This window comes from Durio zibethinus, chromosome 25 (assembly GCF_047325235.1).
Source record: "Durio zibethinus cultivar Kanyao isolate XHJ-2024 chromosome 25, ASM4732523v1, whole genome shotgun sequence".
Taxonomy (NCBI): domain Eukaryota; kingdom Viridiplantae; phylum Streptophyta; class Magnoliopsida; order Malvales; family Malvaceae; genus Durio; species Durio zibethinus.
Window position 1 is genome coordinate 18,958,143 of NC_143186.1, and position 22,001 is coordinate 18,980,143.

Below are 22,001 nucleotides of genomic sequence, written 5' to 3' on the forward strand. Positions count from 1 at the left end.
ATTTTGTAATACTCTCTTACGTTTTTATATGATATTAATCAAAGAAATAAAATTATCAAAATGTTTTATCCTTCTTTTTTAAGTTATTAAATTAACGGATTCGAGGCTTACAAAAGTTAATTTAATTGGTAAATAAAAAACTATCGAATTTTTATTTAAAAATATATATTGTTTGAGAAAAAAGATAAATTCATACAAAATTTAAAACTACTCTTAAAAAATTTATAAAAGCTGATTCTTTAATAATAATATAAGGTTAAATTTGTTAAACAAAAAATGATTTAGAGAAAAATAATGGTTTTTCTATTCTTATTTTTTTTGTTATTTTTTGAATGTTCTAAAATTTTTTTTTTATTTTTTTGAAACTTAATGTCTTACGCTTTTTATGTTACATAATTATTTTCATGATTTTAAAATTTTTTTATATTAAAAATTATGAAATATAAATTATTAAAAAAATTAATACTATGTACATCAAAATCAAAGTTTTTTCTTTTTAAATTCAGTAAAAATAATAAAAAACGATTTTTTTTTTTTTATAATTTAAGCATCGGAACTTTTGTAGTTGAATATTTAACTTCACATCCCAAAAGTGGGACAAAGAAAATGAAAAAAAAATTGTGTTTAAAGAATTTACTTAGGGTTTACAAAAACGCACCGTTTACTTCATTGAAAATATCAACAGCAAAGTTCGAGCTTTTATCTTCAATCCCAAAGCTTCAACCTTCCACAGAGCAGCAACAATGGAGCTCTGTGTTAACTCAACAAAACCTCTCAATTTAAACCAAAAACCCCACCTTTTCGCTCCCAAAGCCACCATTCCTTTATCTCTCAAAAATCCAATTCTCCAATTCAATTACAAAATCCAAAAAAGACCATTATATTATCCTCTCAAACAACTCTCTTCTTTTTCCCGCCAAATTCAGTTCCTTAAACCGCCACTCTCTCTTATTAAGGCTTCAGCAGCTTCTTCAGCGGCTTTCGGAGTCGAAACAGATAAGCTTCCGGCTGATATAAAGGTCACTGAGATTCAAGAGCCTAATTCAAGAGTAAGATGTTGGTTTTTTTTATTGATATTTTCACAACTTGAAGTTTTTCTTTTTCTTGATGTCATTCATTTTTATGTTAACTTCGATAATAACCAATGCTTTATTTTTTATGTAGGTAAGATTGAGTGTGGAAGTTCCAGCAGCAGTAGGTCAGGATTGTTACAGAAGGGTCCTAAAGGAGTTTATGAAGCAAGTAAAGGTAATTTATTGGCCAAAATTTAGTTTTTAGTGTCATTTTTTGTTAATAATACAGTCTTCTCTTTTAAGAAATTCTTGATTTTAGGTTTCGATTTTCATATAAAATCTGTAGTGTTGTTGTTTAATGCTCTCCCACTTGCCATAGTTTCCAACTACAAAGAAAATTAATTATTTGAATGCTAAATAGAGGACTACAACTTTTTTGTAGCTAGAGATGCTTTGATGCTATTGCTAGCTGTGTTCTTTGTTAGATTCATTTTGAATGCTGCAATTCATTTGTTTTTAACATACTAGATACCTGGATTTCGCCCTGGAAAGATCCCAGAGAGTGTTCTTCTAAATTATGTTGGGAAAGAAAATGTTCAGAAGGCCACAGTAGAATCCATTTTGAAAAGGACTCTCCCTCATGCTATGTCGTCGGTATGTTTAATAACGTTTGCTTTATATTAGTTTTTAGCCTATTCATGTCAAGAATCACCTTGGTGATATTTGGTTGATCTTGTTCTATAGGTAACTGGAAGGGCTTTGAGAGATTCAGTTCGCATAATAACCAAATTTTCTGATATGGAGAAAACCTATTCTGCTCTTAGTTCTCTGAGGTTGGTAAATGGTACATCCTTAAATATCACTTGCATGTTCCTTCGAATGGACAATAATACATGCAATCACTCCTCTTGGAATCTTCTGTTATGGACCTCATGCTGTATGTCAGGGAGAGGCATTTGATAAGAAGGAAACACTGACAAAATAAATTTGCATAAGCCCCTAATAGGGATGATACCAATGGTTATAGATTTAATTTGTTTTCCAGTTATGATGTCATTGTAGATGTGGCTCCTGAAGTCAAATGGATACCTGAGAATGGGTACAAAAATCTGAAGATTGTTGTTGAAATAGACAATGACATAGAAGCTGAAAGAGCCTGTGAGCAGGAAATAAGGCGTCGGCACAAGTCCTTAGGTTCTCTGAGAATTGTGACTGACAGAGGACTACAGGTTATGCATGTTTAAGAAACTCTCTTTCCTTTCTTTTCTAAACAGATTTAACATTTTCTAATTAAAATTCCCTTGTAACATTGTACTCTTTTTCATCTTCAACTCCAATGTACTTTGGTTATACTAACAGCTGCCTCAAATTTGTTTTAATTTCAAGTATGAAACTGAGATGGTCATTTTTTAGTCTTTCCTGATTATTATAGAAGTTTTACAACTCATAGAGGGCTGAAATATTTTCAGGTTGGTGATCTTGCGGTCCTTGATATATCAGCAACAACTATTGATCAAGATGAGTCTAATGTTCAAAAGATTCCAGCTGCAGAAAGCAAAGGTTTGCCAGTAATTTTTAATACTTAATAATCTTCCTGCATATTACTTATCAGTTAATAAGATAATCACTGTACTATTTTCAAATTTAAGCAGTCCTGGTCTTTCAAATTGAGATCAATTTATTAGCTAGAAGCTCCTTTTATCTTTTTGCAGGTTTTCATTTTGACACAGAAGATGGTGATAAAGTACTTCCTGGTTTCCTTGATTCCATAATTGGTATTCAACGAGGCCAAACAATGTCCTTTCCACTTGTATTTCCTGAATCATGGCAACAAGAAAATCTTCGTGGGGTTCAAGCTCAATTTACTGTGAGTTCATTTTTCTTTTATGATTTCAAAACTTTCACAGATTTTCTCGGTTTCTAAATTTCAAGGAAAATAGTATGTTAAAACTGGAAAGGTGTAACATTATCTGCTCAAGTCTTTATTTGCTTGAATACATATTCAGGCACTCAGCCAAGCTTAAATTTATAAATAATTCAATGAATAGTCTAGCCATCTAACCTTTTCTTTTTACTTGGTGTTGGGCAATAGTGTGAAACTTTCTTCTTGTTTCTCTTTTTTAATTTTCGTATAGGTTGAATGCAAAGAACTATTCTACAGGGATTTACCTGAGTTAAATGACTCTATTGCTGATAAGCTTCTTCCTGGATGCACTGACTTGAAGCAGGTTAACATAATATATGGACTCTGACCTTTTTGTGATTGTTGTAATTCCAAAATTTACATTTGCGCACAACTTTTCTGTGGCATGAATCTGCAGGTCAAGGAATCGTTATTGCAAAAGTGCCAAGAAGTGGAGCAAGTTGCAAGAGACCAAACAACTGATAATGCAATTCTTGACCAGCTTCGCAAGGTTGTTGATACTAACATTTATATAAGTTTAATTGAGGTCTCTCTCTTTCTCTATTTCTAGAATACTAACTTGACATTTTGATGTTCAATCAGATGGTGGAAATCGATATTCCCCAATCCTTGTTTGAGGAACAAGGTAGGCAGCTTTATGGAGCCAAACTTCTGGAGATTCAGGTAAGCAGTACCTGTTTCTGATGACTAAGCAACTGCACGTGCATGTGTTTTTGCATGTGTTTGTATGTGTGCATGGTTGCACCAACTATAATTTACTGTTTCACCATTGCAGGCAAATGTAAAGCTAAACGAACAGCAGTTGGCTTCTCTGTCAAGTCCAAAGGCAGTGAATGAATATCTGGAGAACCAGAGAGAGAACATAATAAACTTGATACAGCAGAATCTGGCAGTTGGAGATATTTTTAAACGTGAAAACTTGCAGGAAATATATATTGCTTCAAACCACTGACATAATTGATACAATTGCCTTGTAAACGTCAACAGTTAAAGCTGTAGACATTCTTTTTGAAGTATGTTACTATTTTATGCAACTGTCTGTTCTTAAAGTTGGTTTTCACTGCAGTTTTCATCAGAGGAGCTTGTGAAAGAGGTGCAAAATTCTATTGCTGAATTCAAACGTCACAAGCAAAAATTTGACGAGGAACGTGTGAAGGAACAGGTCAGGATGCTTTGGTTTCTTTTTACTTCCCTACATTCCCTAAACCATTTGTTAGGGCTATTACAATCTTTTCTTATAAGGTCTGAAATAATGTCAGCAGAATTAAGACAAATTTCGGGTCCTCTTTAAATCTAGTTGTTGGACCAAACATGCTTCATTGTCTGTTTATTTAAAATTGTATAGGTACAAGATGTGCTAGAGGGAGCAAAAGTGATTGAATGGCTTAAAGAACGTGCAGATATTCAATACATAACAAGATAAGAGAATGAATACTCAGTCCTGGCAGGAGAGAGTTGCAGCATTCGGGGGCTACTGTCAAATTGCATGGATTTGTCTTCTTCCTTTTTTTTTTTCTTAATATTTATACAAATTAATATCTTGACCCAAGTAGACCAGAATCTGCATTTAGTTGAGAGATTATGAATCGTTCTGCGTTTTGTAAAATATCTAACTATTCTAAGGCTCTTTTAAAGATTAATCAGCGGTTCAATTTGTGATCAACCCTGTATCGGAACAAACATTTTTGCTGCATTTAGTTGAGAGAGGGTAAGAATGAACCACATGAAACCTGAATCCAAGGAAAAAAAATGAACCTTTTAATTGGGAGGAGAACATGAGATTCATAGCTCAAAAATATAACCGCAGAGCCGGCAGATAACAAGGGAATGCCGATAAACGTAACCTGATACTATTAAATTCCTGAAAAATTATAAATCAACCTGGAACTTAGAGTTCTAGACAACCATACAAGTTAATTGACACCATGATTGAGAGCAATAGAAGACAATCAAAATGAATAGATGTGCAGACAATGTACGTGTGTTTGTCTTGCTTCTTTTCGAAACAAAATAAATGCAAACCTGCTATGTATAAGTAATAACAAATAACCATCTGATACTTGATGAGCTTACTCACAAGCCTATAGAAGATTTTTATCTAAAGTTACTGTATTCACGAGCTGGTGACTGAGAATGCGACCGTATGCAAAGAGCATAGCCGTGAAGTAAAAGTGCCTACAAGGACATAAAATGCCACCAGAATATCAATCTCTTAGGTGCTACCACAATATCAAACTTGCATTGTAATCATTCTTACCAGTTCAAGAGCCTGAACCCAGGCAGGCGTTTATCTTCGTGGGCTTTTCTGAGTAGATTGAAGAGCTCCCTTGCCATTAATATTCGGATAATAAGAAGCCCCCACAGAGATGAACAAGCACGAATCCACAATGATTTATATTTGTTGTGATCTTTGGCAAGTAAATGATTTCAGTTTGTTCTGCTCATCTCAACAGGAAGCTGGCACCAAAGAACACAATCACACTTTAAACCACTTGACAAGAAAATAAAAAGAAAAGGATCTTAGCACATCACGTGCATCGGAACATGTCAGAGATGTTCAAATTCCAACAGAGTTCAGAAATTCATGATACAAGTCCAAAATTAAGTGAAATTGATCTTTCCAGAAGGATTAACCGATATAAAGGATAAGGACCATTCATTGGTAATGTACTTTTATTGAATCAAAATCAAGGTGTTAAACAATCAACTGCTCTATTTCATTCATCTTTATGCAAATGCACATGGCAGGCAGCTAGAAACATCCATGAACTAACCCAACCTCGACCACATTCAAACATGCGATGGAACATGAGGAGAGGCATATATTTATGGAATAATACAGACCTCACTGGACCGTCTCCGGTGCCGAACTCGAGTACAAGTAGGTGTAGATGGTGCACTGGAACCATGATCCTTTAGCATTGCTCTTACTATTATACCAGTAATTCAATAAATTTTGAGACAACAAGAACACACCCTGCAACAATAAAGTATTTATTTGTATCAAAACAAAGAAATCTCAGGATTGTTAAAGAATCCATCAACATTGTTAAAGAATTTAACAATGGAAAAATAGCCATGCAAATCTATTATAAGAAACAAGGAGGAAATGGGATTGAAAAAAAAGGTAGCATACGGTTTTGAATCTGACAGTTTAACAATTTACACGTCATTGATTGGAAACCCAGGAATGGTGAAGGACCAAAATGTTAAAAAAATAAAACAGAAAATGAAAGACGATGATAGATCGAGGAGAATGAAGAAATTGAAAGAGTCTTATATTTGAGTTTCTTTGAGTAAAGAACATGTTCTTTGTGGGACCCAGTAGGAAGTTAGGATCTCTCAGAAACTGCCACGTGGATTACCGTCGGAGAATTATTAAGCAAGCCCCACGTGGTAATCGTCTAGCCGAACTACTTATAACTAGGCTAGTTTTGTGGCTCAAGCTTTATAGGAATGGGCTGAGATTCAACCCATTTTTATATTTTTTATACACTTTTAATGTGAAAAATTTGCAATTTTCAACAAGTTATAACTGTAGTTTTAAACATGTTAACATGAGAATCTTGTAATTTTTAATGAATGTAATTAAGGAAAAAATTAGTTAATAATAATTTTTAATAGAATATTAAATTTTTAATTTTAATATTAAAGTTTAAATTTTGATAATTTTAAATATTAAAAAAAAAAAGTCATGTAAGGGATTTGGATGGTTCAAACCCCTAGTCAAGATTGCTAGTCAAACTTCAATTTGCCTAACTGGTGAAAAAAATTGAAAATCTGATCCAAATTCCCACATGTTTGAGTCAAGCATTTGGGAGAATATTCAAATATATAGTCAAACTTCAATTTGTCCTTTATTTTGGATTAATTATGGTTTTTTTTTTTTTTAAATCCAACTAACACCAACCAACTAAATTAATCAGTCTTAAAGCGCCCATTTTTTCATTATAAATTGACTAAAATATTTTTAAAAAATCCTTAAATTTTGTCACTTTACTTAAATAAATTTTTACATTTTTATTGCATTTAAGTAATTTTTTATTTCAAACAAAATATTGATTTATATTAATGACTTATTTAAGTATAAATTAAAGGTTAAGGTTTTATTTGGATAGAATTTAAAATTTAAAGATTTAGTTGGATGTAAAATAAAAATTAAGGATTTATTTAAATATAATAAAAATATAAAGATTTAATCTAAATAAAATAATAAAATATAATATTTTTTATTATTTTATCCTTATAAATTTCATTGAGACAACAACTAAACTATTCTTCCATTTTCATTTCCTTTTTGTTTTTTTTTTTTTTTCTCTAATTTATATTTGCATTCAAATGTTAGAAAGTGTTTAAGATATTTATAAACTTTCAAAAGGTATAACATAATGACATTGTCTTTATTCCCAATTAAATAATGGCCAAAAAAGATACCTAGTCTAGTTGACAAGGAACATGACAACATTCACATGACACACCACATTAAACTAAAGGAGTTAAAACCTAGTTAAATGTTTTGTTAGTGTAAATAAATCATATTTAGTAAAAAAAAAGAGTTTCATTTAGGCTAATCAATAAATAATTTAAATCATGTGTAACCCACAAGAATAATAGTAAATCTACTTTTCAAGTCCCACCTCTCCATCTTGCTTTTTCATTTTCTCTTTGCATGAGATTAGGATTAGACAAATAATGATATCATTATCTTACCTAAAATTTTTTTTTTTTGAGAAATGTCCTACCAAAAAATGTTTTAATACTATATTAATTTTGTTAAGTGAATTTGTGAACAATCTAGACATAAAATGAAAAGTTCAAACTAAGACATGATTTGAAAGATATTTAAGGGTAACATAGTAATAATTAGAAAGTCCAACTTTGATAATTCATGAATGATAAATAATGTTTTTTCATCTATGAATTTCTAAATGTTTGCTTGCAATTAAATATAAGATACAATATGGAGGAATGTAACTGTTTTCATTGAATTTTCCATGTCATTACCAACAAAAATATCACCCAAACATTGATTTGAATTCGTAAAATTTAGTTTAGTGGGTAAAGAAAAGAGTTTTCTCTTATTGTCAATTAAAGTTTCATTTTTATGGAGCATTTTAAAAGTAAAATTTTAAAAATATCAATGAAGGAATGCACCTTTTAAAATTATTTAAGAAATTGATTAGACTCAAATAATGCCAAGAATTTTTATCTCTCTCTCTCTCTCTCTATATATATATATATATATATATATAATACATTGATTTTGAAACATATACCTTACTTGACCTACTAAGATCAAGTGATGTTGAAAATTTAATTCCATGGTCTTTATGGCTTTATTTTAAGCTAAAAGAAAACATTAAATATGGGAAGGCAATTAGGCTAGATAAACAAAAAGAAATAGATAAAATTTTGAGTTGAGATTCCTAGGAAACCATATGGAAATGGGGCAAATCTAAACAAAGTAAAAATAATTAAAGAAAAAAAACTAAAAGAGGTTTACAAGGGTTTAAATTATTACAGCAATATCTAGAAACAAACTTGTTGAGCTACTAATAAATACAAACAACTTTTTGCATGCTAATGATGCTTTACGATTTTTGCAAAGATAGAGATATGTTTGATTCTTGATGCCACCTAACAATGACCCATGACCTTTGCTTTTGCTTCAATGCCTTTGTTTCACCTTTGGTTACACCATTTTCTTTCATGTTTTATCACTATCTTCCATTTGCCTTCTTTTTTCAACTTAACTACCATTCTACCACCATGCCATTTTCACTTTTTTTTTTCTTCAAAACTTAGGCAAATGATTTATTTGAGTGAAAGAGTTTTGAATGGTAGGTGTTTATATCGAGTTCTGATTCAAGAGTATTTTAAAAAAATATAAAATAAAAACGATTAGAGTTAAAGACATGAAGTATTTTTTATTTTTGTATTTCAACGTACAAATCAAAATGAATGAGATTAGAAAAAAAAAATACTACGAAAAATTAATGATAGATTAAACTTACCTTAATAATGCCTAAATGTATGTATTTATAAATGACTAATGACCTTGGCCTCTTTCTCAATGCCTTTGTTTCACCTTTGGTTACACCATTTTCTTTCATGTTTTATCACCGTCATCCATTTGCCCTCTTTCTTCAACTTAACTATCATTCTATCACTATGCCATTTTCTCTTCATTTGACTTGAATTTTTTATTTTCAAAATTTGGGCAAATGATTTACATGGGTGAAAAGAGTTTGAATGGTGGGTGTGATTGATAAAACTACCCTTAATTCATGGAATTTTTTACCAAATTGATCTTTAAAATTTATGATTTCATTATTTTAAAAAAAAAATGATCTCATTCGATTTGTTGCTATTATTATTTGTTTATAATTATTACTAGAGTATTCTTATACCTTTTTTTTTTTTATGATGGAACTAAATAATTTAATTCTATAAAAAAATTTAAATAATTTAATTTGCAATTAAGGCATCATGATTCAATGAGGATTACATCATTTTATAAGTTTTTTTCATTATAATTTTTTATGACATTTGAATATTCGATTGAATGATTGGAATGATAATTGATTTATCATTCAAATGAAATTCAAAATTTTTAAATAAATTTTTTTGTCATCTTATTAGTTTGATTCAGAGAAAAATTATTAGATTATTCAATAGAGGTTAGTGATTAGAATTTGGCTTAAATTTTTACTATTCATATTTCAAAATGATTGAAATCTAATTCTTGATTTCTTTTTTTAAATATCCTCTCATGTATTTAAAAAATTCACTATATCACACATGTCAACAACACATTGGTTGATCTAAAATCATTAAAAATGTCCCCACAAAAATTACCCTCTTTGGATTAATTCTACCCATTTGTTACGTTAACAAAAGACCCCACCCTTTTAACGCATACTTTACAAAAATCCAAATGCAAAAAAACACAAACCCACAAAAACAACAAGGCCAAAGGCAAGGAAAAAAAAAAAAAAAAACCCCAAAAGTCACTAAGGGACAAAAAAGTAAATTCGGAAGGTTAGACATTGACAGTGTCATCTTCGTAAATAATCCCAAAAGACACGGGTACTTATAAATTAGAAGAATTTGTCAGGACAATTAGATGTACTAAGGGGTCCCATGGTAAACATTTTCCATTTTTGTTCCCTGTATCAAAGCTTCTCTTAGTCTCACAAACTCAGTCTCTGCAAAGATCAAAGCTTTAGATCTGAAGAAAAAAAAAAACCCCAGAAATATTTGCTTAAACGAAGATCTGGGTATGTCTTATTTTTCGTTCTTTTTGGTTATTTCTTGTCTTTGCTGCATTTTTCATCCTTTCTTTGATTGTTGTTTTGAGCTTGATGTAAATTGTAAAGAAAGTATGGTTTTTTTTAGTTGTGGTTGGGGTTTAAGAGAGATCTAGACTGTTTTGGAGTTGTTCTTCTAGTTGGTTCTGTTAATGTGTGTGTTTGTTTTGTGGAAAATGAAGGTTTTTGAGCTTTGGGTTTTGTTGGTTATTTTTAGTGGTTGAATGTTAAGTGAATTTTGAGAAAGAAGTGAAATTGTTATTCTGATGGTTTGGTCAGGTTGTTTCATAGTTCTAATGTCTTGTTTTATGTTACTTTTGGTTGACATATGGAAGCTCAATAGATCAAGCTGGTATATCTTTTAAACTTATTTTAAAGGGTTTATATATTAGTTCTTGAAGTAAAATACAAAAGATTCTTGTTTTTTTTCCTTGTAAATTCCAATCAGATTTGCAAGATTCATTTTTGTTGGTTTTTGAAGTAAGATATTCAAAAAGTAGTTTCTGTTGGTTCTTGCAATAAGTTATTCAAGATTCATTTTTCCTCCTTGTAAATTTCAGTGTTTGGAAAACCAAATTTTCTGCAAGTTTACTTGCTTAATCAACTGCACTCTGGTGCAATATGTGTGACATTAAGTCTTTTATTTTAACTTCTTTTTTTTTTTATGATCTGCGTTAAATAATGTTTCCCATTAGTAAGCTTATTGCAGTTCCCAATAGACAAAAAATTTAGAAGCATTATCTAATTTGTTGACTAAATGCCATAGTTGCATCACACGTTGTTTACTTATACATTTGAGGTTCTTTTACATCATTTTAATATGCCAATGCCTTAGCAATTGATGTCCTTGTACATTTTAAATTTAAAATTTTTATTGCCATGATATTCTTTAGATACTATAATTCTTGAAACTTCTCCTAACTTAATGATTTGCTATTTCTTGTCACTTTTGCTGTTAGGTGTTTATGTCATTTAGTCTGGTAAAGTGATGTTTCTGGCAGGTCAATAAGGTATATACACGTAGTTCTCTATGGTTTGTTCTTTTCATGTGCACCTTAATTTTCAAAAGAAAATTGTGTTGATGTCTATTAAATGCTTCCCCTTGTGCAGGCTAGGTTGAAGTGCTAGAGTAAATGGAGGTAACGGAATCACAAAATCCTCTTCTAGGAGAAACCACTTGTGGTTCTTTACTGCAGAAATTGCAGGTATTATGGTATCAAACTTTGTTCTCTTCCATAAAATCTTTGTTTCTAGTCTACGTCTGTGTGTCGAGATATAGCCGGTAAAATGTTCTGCAATTGGTTGTAGGGAATTTGGGATGAAGTCGGTGAAAGTGATGAGGAGAGAGACAAGATGCTTCTTCAGATAGAGCAAGAGTGCTTGGATGTATACAAGAGGAAGGTTGAGCAGGCTGTAAAATCAAGAACACAACTTCTTCAGGCCTTGTCAGATGCCAAACTTGAACTTTCTACCCTTGTATCAGCTCTTGGAGACAAAAGTTTTGTTGGCATTGTGAGTAATCACTTAATTTCTCTTACATTCAAAGATGCTAAAGACTATAGGAAGTTATTACTTGAACCGGATTCCTCACTATTCCTTTTTGTTTGATTACAGCCAGAGAAACCACCAGGAACAATCAAGGAACAACTTAGAGCTATAGCACCGGTGCTTGAACAGCTATGGAAACAGAAAGAGGAGAGAGTTAAGGAGTTTTCTGATGTACAGTCACAGATTCAGAAGATATGTGGAGATATTACTGGGAATGCCGGTGAGCAGACAGGTGCTCCTGCGGTGGATGAGTCTGACTTGTCCCTGAAGAAGTTGGATGAATATCATTTAAAGCTCCAAGAACTTCAAAAAGAGAAGGTAAATTCATTGCCTTACTTATAATGGTATCTAGTCTTTACATTCATCATTCCATTAACTTCTCATTGCATTGCAGAGTGACCGGCTGCATAAAGTCCTTGAATTTGTCAGCTCTGTGCATGATCTCTGTGCTGTCCTCAGAATGGACTTCTTTAGTACTGTAACCGAAGTACATCCAAGCTTAGATGACTCTACAGGTGTGCAGTCAAAAAGCATCAGCAATGACACACTATTGAGGTTGGCCAAGACAGTCTCAGCTTTAAATGAAGATAAGAAGCAGAGGCTTCATAAGGTATTTCTGGAGTAATCTTTATACTGGACATAAAAATATATGAGCTAATATATTCATCTTCATACTACTGTTCCAAGAAATTAATTATGAAGTGAACATGTTCTGCTTTTGACAGCTTCAAGAGTTGGTGACTCAGCTAATTGATCTTTGGAATTTGATGGACACTCCTGAAGAGGAAAGACGATTATTCGACCATGTTACCTGCAATATCTCTTCATCTGTTGATGAAGTGACTGTTCCTGGTGCTCTTGCTCTGGATTTGATTGAGCAGGTAATCAAGTTTCTTAGTTGGTTGTTTAAGTTTGAACGAGAACAGTTGCTTACTTATATTCATTTTTTTTATCCTGAAGGCGGAGGTGGAAGTCGAAAGGCTTGATCAGCTAAAGTCAAGCAGGATGAAGGAACTTGCTTTCAAAAGGCAAGTGGAGCTTGAGGAGATTTTTGCGCGTGCTCATATAGAGATAGATCCAGAGGCTGCTAGGGAGAAAATTATGGCTCTGATTGATTCTGGGAATGTTGAGCCTGCTGAGTTGCTAGCTGACATGGATAATCAGATAGCAAAAGCAAAAGAAGAAGCTCTTACCAGAAAAGAAATATTGGACAGGGTTGAAAAATGGATGTCAGCTTGTGAAGAAGAAAGTTGGCTTGAAGACTACAATCGGGTATTTATGATCTCTTCCTCAACCTCTCTTTCTTTCTGGCTTCTTGCTCCCACCTCTCTCTTCCTCATGGGTGGGTGTATCTATTTGCGTTGAAGGCAGGAGCAATTCTGATAATCTGGCCATAATATTTTTGACTTACTTTTCATTCTAACACGATACTATTAAGAATCTTGGCCTGAAGTATGTGGCTTGATCTTTTTCTTGCTAAAAGTAAATGCTATGTACCATAGTGCTGATTCTTGAGTCCCTCAATGTATTCCAATGTTCCCTGATAAATGTTTTGGATTTGGCATATATGAGTGACTGCTAGCTCATCAGCATCTGTAAGATTCTGCCCCTGTACCTCTATATAGGGAAAAGTATAAAAATAGCCTAGAGAAACAGATTTGATGGAGTTCTTCCCTATGAATGCTCGTAGCTTATTTTCTCTACCTGTCTTAATGTTTCAGTTCCACTGATATTTTCCTGCTGGAACAGGATGAGAACAGGTACAATGCAAGCAGGGGTGCACACTTAAATCTCAAGCGTGCTGAGAAAGTTCGTATTCTGGTCAACAAAATTCCAGGTAGGACCATCAATAGTAATATACATGATGGTGATTCATATGTCATTGGTGGATAATGTGTGCATGTGCATTTCTATTGTTTGTTTTGTTCAACAGAAGGTAATAATGCTGGTATAAATACAAAATCACCTTGAACCAGCATTCGCAATTCAATTTCTAGTCTTAAAGTTCCTTGTAATCTATTGGAGCCGGGGCTGAATACAAAGTATGCCGTAAATTTTGTTCTCTACTTCCTTCTTATCAATCTAGAATGTGGTAATTTAATTAAAAATTTAAATCTTGAAGGTTAAGGTTTGATTGTGAATAAAATTAATGTGTATATAAGTTAAGGAAGTCATCATATGGCTAATGCATGGGATACCAATTTTAAGAGATGAAATGATATGATTCCCTGAAGCCAATAATTCCTAATTTCCACCCATTGATAGCATTTTTGCCTTAATATTTACGTGGTAGGGGAGTATTTCTATAATGCTACCACTTTAGATGTGCTTAGCATGCATATATGGCTAGAGTTTTTGTATTAATTGGTTTTATTGGCCTCTTGTAGGTATGGTTGACACTTTGGTTGCAAAAACTCGGGCTTGGGAAGAAGATCATGGCATATCATTTACATATGATGGTGTTCCCCTCCTTGCCATGCTAGATGAATATGCCATGCTCAGACAAGAAAGAGAAGAAGAGAAGAGGAGGCTTAGGGTAAGATTTTAATTCATTATTAGCTCAAACTTTATAACTTCAAGCATGTACTTAGATCTAGACAGGAAGAAGGTGAACTAAAAGGAGTTTTCAGCTTAAATGTATTAACTTATGAACCAACAGGATCAGAAGAAGTTCGGTGAGCTGCAAAACACAGAACAAGAAGCCATTTTCAGTTCTAGGCCAAGCCCCGCTCGACCATCTGGTACAAAGAAGGTGGTTGGTCCTCGAGCAAATGGAGGAGCCAATGGAACCCATAGCAGACGGTTGTCTCTAAATGCTAATCAAAATGGAAGCAGATCTGCTGCTAAAGATGGGAAGAGGGATAGTATGAGGTTGGCAGCTCCTGTGAACTACGTTGCCATATCAAAAGAGGATCCTGCCTCCCATGTTTCCGGAACTGATCCAGTTCCACCGTCACCCTAATAATAAACGAGAAATTTTACACCCCCGTCATGGTACTAGTGTTATTGCCATATGTTTAGTATATCGGTTAGAAACCAAGAGCTGTTGTAGGGATATAGTCTATGACTGGAGAGTATACTGTTATTAGCCGTGTAATATTGTGATATTTGGCTTCCGGAAGCTGGTTTTTGATTCATGTTGTTTTCTTTGCATTAGTCAGATTTGCTATTAAATTTTCTCCAGGGAAAAAAAAAGAAAAAAAAATTGTTCTGGCAACTAGGGACAAGGTTCCATATTGATCATTGGCTTCTTACCTATGATAGGGGTACATGATCTGACAAAATAGAGTTGTCATTCATATATCTGTTTTCACAATTTTTTTGGGGTTTCATTATTTTATTAAGTCTGTTTATTTTTTAGTTAGGTATGATCTAGGATTTGGGAAAAAAGATTAGTGCAGGGGAGTTGTTAGCTGATTTGACACGAGCTGCCCAAAACGCATGGAGATAAACATGAATATTACTCTTATGATTCAAATCAATCCTATTAAAGAAAATGAATAGGAAAAGGAATGAAGGGTTTGTCTCACCTGGTTTAATTGACAACTTTGTGGGCTGCTTGGGTTGGCTCTCTTGCCTTCATCACCATATTAACAAAGAAAGTTTGTCTGCATGTGAAGGTGGATAAGCCAAGGGAGTGTGTCCTCACTTGTCTGTTTATTAAAAGTATTTAAGATGAGCTGCAACGGTATTCAAAATGACAGTTATGCCCAAGGAAATATGGGATCAAATGATAATAGTGAGAGGCTTTTAGTCATTTAGTAAGGAAATCAGATTCAGATTCTGAATTCCAAAAGTGTTTTGGTCAGGCACAAACAAGTTCATCTTACATTAATCAATGAGTGAATATCGCTAATTTTTTTTTGGCCAAAAGTGAATATCGATAATAACTAAGCTAATATGTTTTTCCTTTGGAGAATCCATCAATGGATCCTATATAACCTTATTGTACTAAGAGCAATAATATCTAATCAAAGTTCTCCAAAGAAGAACAAGAATGGGATTTAGCCTCTCTTGTTTTAGGCAATCAAGTTCAAGCCCCCAAAGATCAGCTGATCAACAGGAAATAAAACATGATCATAATCGAAGTGCTTGTTCAGGCATGTCTTTCATGATGTTGGGATGCTGGTGGTCCAAGGAAACAAAACAAAGGCAGTTGCAGCAGAAACAGAAGCAGAAACAGCAGCTAAACAAGGCAAGAGAGCTCACTCTGGAGGATTGGCTCACATCTTCCCCAGGAATATTGCAGAAAAACCCTGGTACCGACCCTGGTGGTGAATACCATGTTTTCAAACATTCCTCCAAGAGAGTTTTTCCGTCTTTTGTTGGAGAAATAGCAGCAAATAGTTCGTCTAAACCAAGGGAGAGCTTCTCTAAGGAAAGGCCACTGAAATCTGAAGATGGTGAAAGAGAAGACATGGAGGTTTCTTTGACCAGGAGCCAAAGTGAGAAGTCAAAGAAAAGAGTGAGCTTTAAGCTACCAGAAGAAGCTGATATTTTCATATTTCATTCCTCATCAGGAGAAGAATAATCTGGAGAGAAGGATATTTGATATGTATTATGATTTAAGTATAGACCTGAAAGTATTTTTGTTTCATGTTCTCTGTTGGTTATGCTTGGTTTGTCAATTTGCTCTTGGTATGGATCAAGTAATTGCTCAAGCTTTACTCAAGCATCAAAGGCCATGTAAGATATACATGAATAAGCTTTGGTATAACATATGCAGGAGTTTTCTTTTCAATACTGTTAAAGATCGAATCTCTGAAACTAAAAGTCTAACATTCTAACCAACAAAGAATGCAGTTGTTGACAAAGAATTTTGTAATGGTTGTATAAAGGATTTAGAATTTGAATTTAACACTTTTGGATAGGATTAGGAGGATTAAGGAAATGTTGAGAGTCATCCTTTGATTTTCAATGTGTACAATAATCCTTTGTTAGTCAAAGAACTAAAAGGGGGAAACAAGTAGTATGCAGGAGCCAAATGGTCCAAAAGTACTTTTGAAAAGCATGGATTGAATATTGAAAACTTAGTGATAAGATTACAACCGAAATAACTACCATTGAAACCCACCAAAAATTTAAAATAAGAAAAGAAAGGGTAAAAGGGGAGGAATGGGAAGTTCAATTAACTAAAATCAAATGCAAATTTCACAAGTTTTTAGATGCAAAAGCAAGCCCTTTCATACAAAGTTACAAAAAACATCTTAATAATTAGATATAAAAAGAATGTATTACATAGCTTTATTTTTTTTAATTTACTTAGTTGGATTCAAGGGAACACAAAGTCTTAATATTCATCAAGTATAAAGGTAACTACAATCACTAATCACACACAATAACACACAAAAGTAAGTGAAAAAAAAAAAAAAAAAAAAGAAAGCTAGAGAATGAAACTCTTTTTCCCTCTCTTTTGTGTGTTAATTGATCATATATATCTCTTTTCAATGCAATGGGAAATAACACACAAAAGGGAAAAGATAAGAGGAAAAAGCGTTTTGTTTTTCTTTTCTCCTTTTTTTTTTAATACCTTTTTCTTTTTCTCTAAGCAAAAGAAAGAGATGCAACTATATGAAAGAACTGCAACTGCTCTAGTAGCTCTTTAGCATGGCTTGTGGCTCGGTGCTCCACACGTAAAAACAGCTCCTCGCTGAGCTTGTCACCGATGTGTGCATCGACTAGTACCCCGGAAACACTCCGGCAACTGTTGGCTAGGGCTCGTCCTACCTCCTTCGCATCGTCCGGCCGGCTAACGACTAGAGGGCTGCCTCCTTTGAATACCTCAAGCTTGTTTATGGTGAATGAACCATCTGCTTCAACTACTTCCTTGAAGTCTTGTAGGCTTGGTGCATACACTGGAATGTTGAAATTGTCACGCTTCTCACTACTAACAAGGCCCTGCCATAATACATATATCATTAGAATTATGTAACCCTATTTTTTATTTGAATCCCAACTTAAAAAATTAAAATAAGATGAAAGTTAAAATTTAATTCTATTCTATTTAAAAATGCGATTGATATATGTTGTTTTTATATTTAAATAGATTGAATATAAAATTTTTTTGGATGAAATGATTCAAGACTTTTATATATAAAAATTTGAAAATGAAATTATTACAAGTTAAACAAAGTAAAAAATGAACACCTTATCAAGATAATATTTGTGGCACCTTGATTAGAACATTAAGGCAGGAGGATCATAGGTAAATGTACTACTACATTAATTTACTGCAAGAGAATGTTTGATCCCACAGCTTATGATTATTTGATCCAACAATGATCAAACGGTCCCAAATGACTGCTATTGTCGTCTTGTTAAATGCTATGATTATGTTTCTTTTTTCTTACAACATTCAATTTGATCTTAGTTTGGTCAATGCATATGTGGCTCCCACAACCTCTGCCAGCAGTTATCATATTGCCGACATGGCAACGGGGCGAGTAATGATTTTGGGACAATTGGAGTGTACCGTTCGCACATAAGCCACATGTAAAAATGAAGAACTTTATGTAAACATGGGTGATTATTACCATACCTCTTGGACAAGATCATCCCAAGCATCCTGAAAATGGGTTCCAAATAGGAGACCAGCCCCACCTTGGTCCGAGGGGTCCACTGAAGTTCTTCCCAAGCAGACAAGGAACATGGACCCACCTCTCTTCATCTCTGTCGATCTTGCTCTGAGGAACTCGGCCAAGTCTGTCTGAAACTGTTTCTTGTATGCATTGGCTGTGCTCTCATTTGCACCGTGGATGAACACCCTCCCTTTGTTGTAAGCCGTTGATCTTCTGTCCAACACAGTTTCAGGCATCTGGGTCCCATTGCAGAGATACACAAATATGTCTGGTGTTAATGTTTCACATACAAGAGAAAAGAGACGGGAAAGCAACAGTACTTTGGTTTGCGTGTGATAAAGCTTGAATACTAATGTTTCATAAGTTTTTCTCTTTGAAAGAAATCGGGATTCAATTCTTTTCAAGTTTTAAAATTAAAGAAAAAATAATGACAAAAAGGAAAACCATGCTACTATGATCATTTGTGCACTCACTTTTTGACCTAATCAAAGCTGGTAAAAATCAAATGGTTGAGAGATCTTTCAAAATCACGTAAACTTTGGTAAAATTTTTTCACCATGAAGTGACATAAACTTGAAGATTATGTATTTTTCCTATAATTTTCACCTTAAAAATCATCCTCGGGAAATGAAAGGTCAATTAACCTGTGATAGCCAGTGCAATGAAAATGCCGAGTGGAAGACATCGATGGATCTAGCCGGAAACAGGCGCCGGTAGAATGATCCGGGGACTCCTGCAGCAAAATAGGATCGGTGTCCATTTGATGCTAGGCACTCTTCCATGCTACTACCTCCGTTATTAGCCAAGGGAGGTAAGAGCTGGAAAAGAGTGTTGAAATCATTGCTAGGAAGATCAGAGAAAAATGCAGAAAACTCTGGGGGCTCGTATCCTGATGACTCGTATCGCTTGATCATGTGTTTGATGATCACGTCGACGATGTAGATTGTGTTGTTGCCACAGGAGCATCCTAAATCAACGACCACAAAGGGTACCTCGGGTGAGTTCAGGTGAACACTGTCTAGGGCTTCTTCAAGAAGGTGAAGCATGGAACGAGCATGTAAAGCCTGCATAAACAAACACATAGTTCCAGTGATCAGGACTTCAATCTCCCACAATTTCAAATACCAAAAAAGATGAAAAGAAACGACAATTACAAGAAAAAAAATGGGAAAATGGAACAGGATAGAATTATAAACCTGAGCTTGGGAGTTATTGGCATAGCTGCCTTCACCTTTGCCTCCTTTCATGCTAAGCAGCTTCTCAAGGTTCATGTTAGAAACAACAACATTGTCTCCTTTGGAAGCCATTGCAGCTTTGTTGGTTTATTTTGGAAGAAAGTTTTGAGTAAAGCTGAGTATATATAGAGAAAAACCAAAGCCAAAGGAAAGTTTTTTTTGCTTGTACTTTGGTCTGCATACAAAAGGAAAAAGCTAATTATTATTAGATAAAAATTCAAATAAAGTTTAAAAAAAAAAAAAAAGGAAAGAGAAAACAAAGAGCTGCAACACACTTATGGGACTCACATGCAAGCAATAGCAAAGATATATATATAGCCCGGCAAACCCAAGATTGACGCCGGATTTTCTTGTTTCCGGTCTCCGATACCGGAAAATTCAATTAAAGGATGGTGAAAGATAAGATTTGGAAGAGAAGAAAAGCTACGGTTTAAATTTATTTGTACCAAAAGACTTTGGTTAAGTTATATATATAGAGAGGGAAATGGAATAGTATTTTTGTATCAAGACTTTAGTTAGCTAATTACTTGACTTTTTTTGGATTAGAATTGGCTTTAAACCACAAAGTAGAGCAAATGATAGCAGTAGGTACCTAAAAAAATTGCTAGTCTTTTCTTTTAATGCGGATTGCAGGTATGCTTAATTAGGAGAGGATTAGTTTGATATATGATCATGGATTTAAGCACGAACAAAGTTAGAACTTTCGTTTTTGAGAGATAAAGATATATTATGAACCACTTTGAAACAAAAAAATATGGTAAAAAAGTTTTAAGTTTGAACAAAGTAACAATATTATCATTATATTTAAAAAAAAAAAGCAAAATTTTTTTCCTAATTTTGTAATTAAAAAAGCATAGTAATAATAATTAAGCTACTTCCACTATGAGTTGTATTGTCATTTTTAACATAGTTTTGACTACATTCTTTTCCCTTGTATGAAAAGGGCTTCAAATACATACAAAAGTCAGAATTATGGGTAGACAGTGGCCTGGAATAAGGCAATGGCTAGCCAACAGGCTTAATTATTAAGTGCCATTCAAACAAAAGAAACAATGCATGCATTATAATTTTCTTAATCTTTGCCCTTATAATTAAGCATCAATTATTTATCTAAACCGGATTAAATTAAATTAACTTGCCGGTCCGGTCATAATCTAATGCTATATATAAAAATTAGCATGGAGATTTAAAATTATTGAGTAATAATCTCAATTAGGAACAATATTGTAAAGGGCACCAAGAAACTGATAAAATAAAACACAACAATTATGTTTCTTAATCTTGTGTTTGTTTTATTAAATCTTTGTCTTTTTGAAGTATATGTTCAGGTGAATGATTAGGTGGTTTCTGTTAGAACAGTTGAAGCTCAGATTAATTATTAATTTATTGTGCAAATTCCAACTTTTTCTTTTTCAATATTGTTTAATTAAAGTTAAAAAAAAATTGGGCTAGTAAGAGAACTTTATGAGATAATGGGGAATCCAAGAGACCCATTAAAAGCCAAATGATAATGAATTATTCTGTGATTTATTAGAACATCACCCCAGAAATCAAGGTTCATTGTGTACCTAACCCTTTTTAACTACTAATTAGACTACTAGTCTTTGTTGGATTAGTGTTGCAAAACCCTTTAAACCCCACTCCAACTCTCTCATTTTACGCATGGCTCTCAACCAACTTGAAGCCACATTACCATTTTTTCATAGGAACTTCCTTAATTAATCTATATATAAGGTAATTAACTATACTGCTCGTGCCGAACTCCGAACTAGAGGTAAGAACCCCGAAATTACAAGAGAAAGTGAGTGATTAGAAATGAAGGTAGGAGACATTCCAATCAAAAGTCGGCTAGAGGAGGTTAGAAAAAAAAAAAAAGGAAACTAAATAAGAAAATTAAATCGATTGGTTTGAATACTATTTAGATAGCTTTATTTATAGATAAAATGTGAAGGGTTTGTGAGATAAGATTGTGATGTGGTCGAGCTGATGAAACACTGTATGTGTCAGATTGGCTCAAAAATAAAAATTATCTTTGATTGTCTGTTGATAATTTCTAATAAAAAAAAAGATTAATTTATCTTCTGGACCCAAAAATATTCCTAACACATACATTGATTGTTTTTTATTAATTAAATAATGTTAAAATTAGCAAATGTTATTAAATCACAACTCATATACCTATATACACACACACATAGAATGATAAAATATATTTATCCATATAAACATATGCGTATATAAGACAACACTTGCTTGATATTAAATAAAAATGTAAAGTGCTATCGACTAATGAAGATGTTGATCTTTTAATCTTATGTGCATGCAATATATGCAAGCTGTAAATAGCTAGGCACACAAGACTAATATATAATAAGATTGATATTGAAATGTCA

At 33.2% G+C, this 22,001-nt stretch overlaps 3 protein-coding genes and 1 long non-coding RNA gene across 5 annotated transcripts; 2 read left to right on the forward strand and 2 right to left on the reverse strand.

Moving 5' to 3' along the window:
* The first annotated feature begins 668 nt into the window (after nt 1-668).
* On the forward strand, nt 669-4,600 carry LOC111275644 (trigger factor type chaperone family protein). Of its 2 annotated transcripts, none has more exons than XR_016333706.1 (13): nt 669-1,049; nt 1,165-1,248; nt 1,542-1,667; nt 1,758-1,846; nt 2,059-2,242; nt 2,483-2,573; nt 2,726-2,880; nt 3,149-3,241; nt 3,335-3,427; nt 3,520-3,600; nt 3,713-3,910; nt 4,004-4,099; nt 4,283-4,600. XR_016333706.1 is itself a non-coding variant. In XM_089754525.1 (13 exons), exons 1-13 carry the CDS (start codon nt 744-746, stop codon nt 4,358-4,360), a joined length of 1,626 nt encoding a protein of 541 aa, XP_089610651.1. In that variant the 5' UTR covers nt 674-743; the 3' UTR covers nt 4,361-4,600. The 2 variants fall into 2 exon arrangements, 1 of the variants encoding a protein (XP_089610651.1); XM_089754525.1 differs by having other exon boundaries at nt 674-1,049; nt 3,713-3,857; nt 3,999-4,099.
* A 68-nt stretch (nt 4,601-4,668) lies between these two features.
* On the reverse strand, nt 4,669-6,186 carry LOC111275646 (uncharacterized). The gene is made up of 4 exons (XR_002688384.2): nt 6,074-6,186; nt 5,782-5,914; nt 5,195-5,394; nt 4,669-5,112 (listed from the first exon to the last, which is right to left on the reverse strand). It is a non-coding gene; the product is annotated as an uncharacterized LOC111275646 (long non-coding RNA).
* Nucleotides 6,187-10,102: 3,916 nt separating this feature from the next.
* Nucleotides 10,103-14,932, forward strand: LOC111275643 (65-kDa microtubule-associated protein 1-like). Its single transcript, XM_022861104.2, has 11 exons — nt 10,103-10,217; nt 11,207-11,257; nt 11,358-11,452; nt 11,556-11,759; nt 11,862-12,113; nt 12,190-12,405; nt 12,521-12,676; nt 12,756-13,067; nt 13,545-13,632; nt 14,183-14,331; nt 14,455-14,932. Exons 3-11 carry the CDS (start codon nt 11,381-11,383, stop codon nt 14,755-14,757), a joined length of 1,752 nt encoding a protein of 583 aa, XP_022716839.2. The 5' UTR covers nt 10,103-10,217; nt 11,207-11,257; nt 11,358-11,380; the 3' UTR covers nt 14,758-14,932.
* Nucleotides 14,933-16,964: 2,032 nt separating this feature from the next.
* Nucleotides 16,965-19,794, reverse strand: LOC111276433 (indole-3-acetate O-methyltransferase 1-like). The gene is made up of 4 exons (XM_022862168.2): nt 19,570-19,794; nt 19,018-19,437; nt 18,334-18,609; nt 16,965-17,693 (listed from the first exon to the last, which is right to left on the reverse strand). Exons 1-4 carry the CDS (start codon nt 19,678-19,680, stop codon nt 17,340-17,342), a joined length of 1,161 nt encoding a protein of 386 aa, XP_022717903.1. The 5' UTR covers nt 19,681-19,794; the 3' UTR covers nt 16,965-17,339.
* Nucleotides 19,795-22,001: the final 2,207 nt, after the last annotated feature.

Bases quoted from the DNA above. Each gene is read 5' to 3' on its own strand.
- LOC111275644 (XM_089754525.1), top strand. From the start codon at position 744: ATGGAGCTCTGTGTTAACTCAACAAAACCTCTCAATTTAAACCAAAAA. The intron at 3,428-3,519 runs GTTGTTGATACT...ATGTTCAATCAG, and splicing joins TTCTTGACCAGCTTCGCAAG to ATGGTGGAAATCGATATTCC. The intron at 3,601-3,712 runs GTAAGCAGTACC...TCACCATTGCAG, and splicing joins CCAAACTTCTGGAGATTCAG to GCAAATGTAAAGCTAAACGA.
- LOC111275643 (XM_022861104.2), top strand. From the start codon at position 11,381: ATGGAGGTAACGGAATCACAAAATCCTCTTCTAGGAGAAACCACTTGT. The intron at 11,760-11,861 runs GTGAGTAATCAC...GTTTGATTACAG, and splicing joins ACAAAAGTTTTGTTGGCATT to CCAGAGAAACCACCAGGAAC. The intron at 13,633-14,182 runs GTAGGACCATCA...GGCCTCTTGTAG, and splicing joins TCTGGTCAACAAAATTCCAG to GTATGGTTGACACTTTGGTT.
- LOC111276433 (XM_022862168.2), bottom strand. From the start codon at position 19,680: ATGGCTTCCAAAGGAGACAATGTTGTTGTTTCTAACATGAACCTTGAG. The intron at 19,438-19,569 runs GTTTATAATTCT...TTGTTTATGCAG, and splicing joins CCAATAACTCCCAAGCTCAG to GCTTTACATGCTCGTTCCAT. The intron at 18,610-19,017 runs GTTAATTGACCT...AATGGGACCCAG, and splicing joins CATTGCACTGGCTATCACAG to ATGCCTGAAACTGTGTTGGA.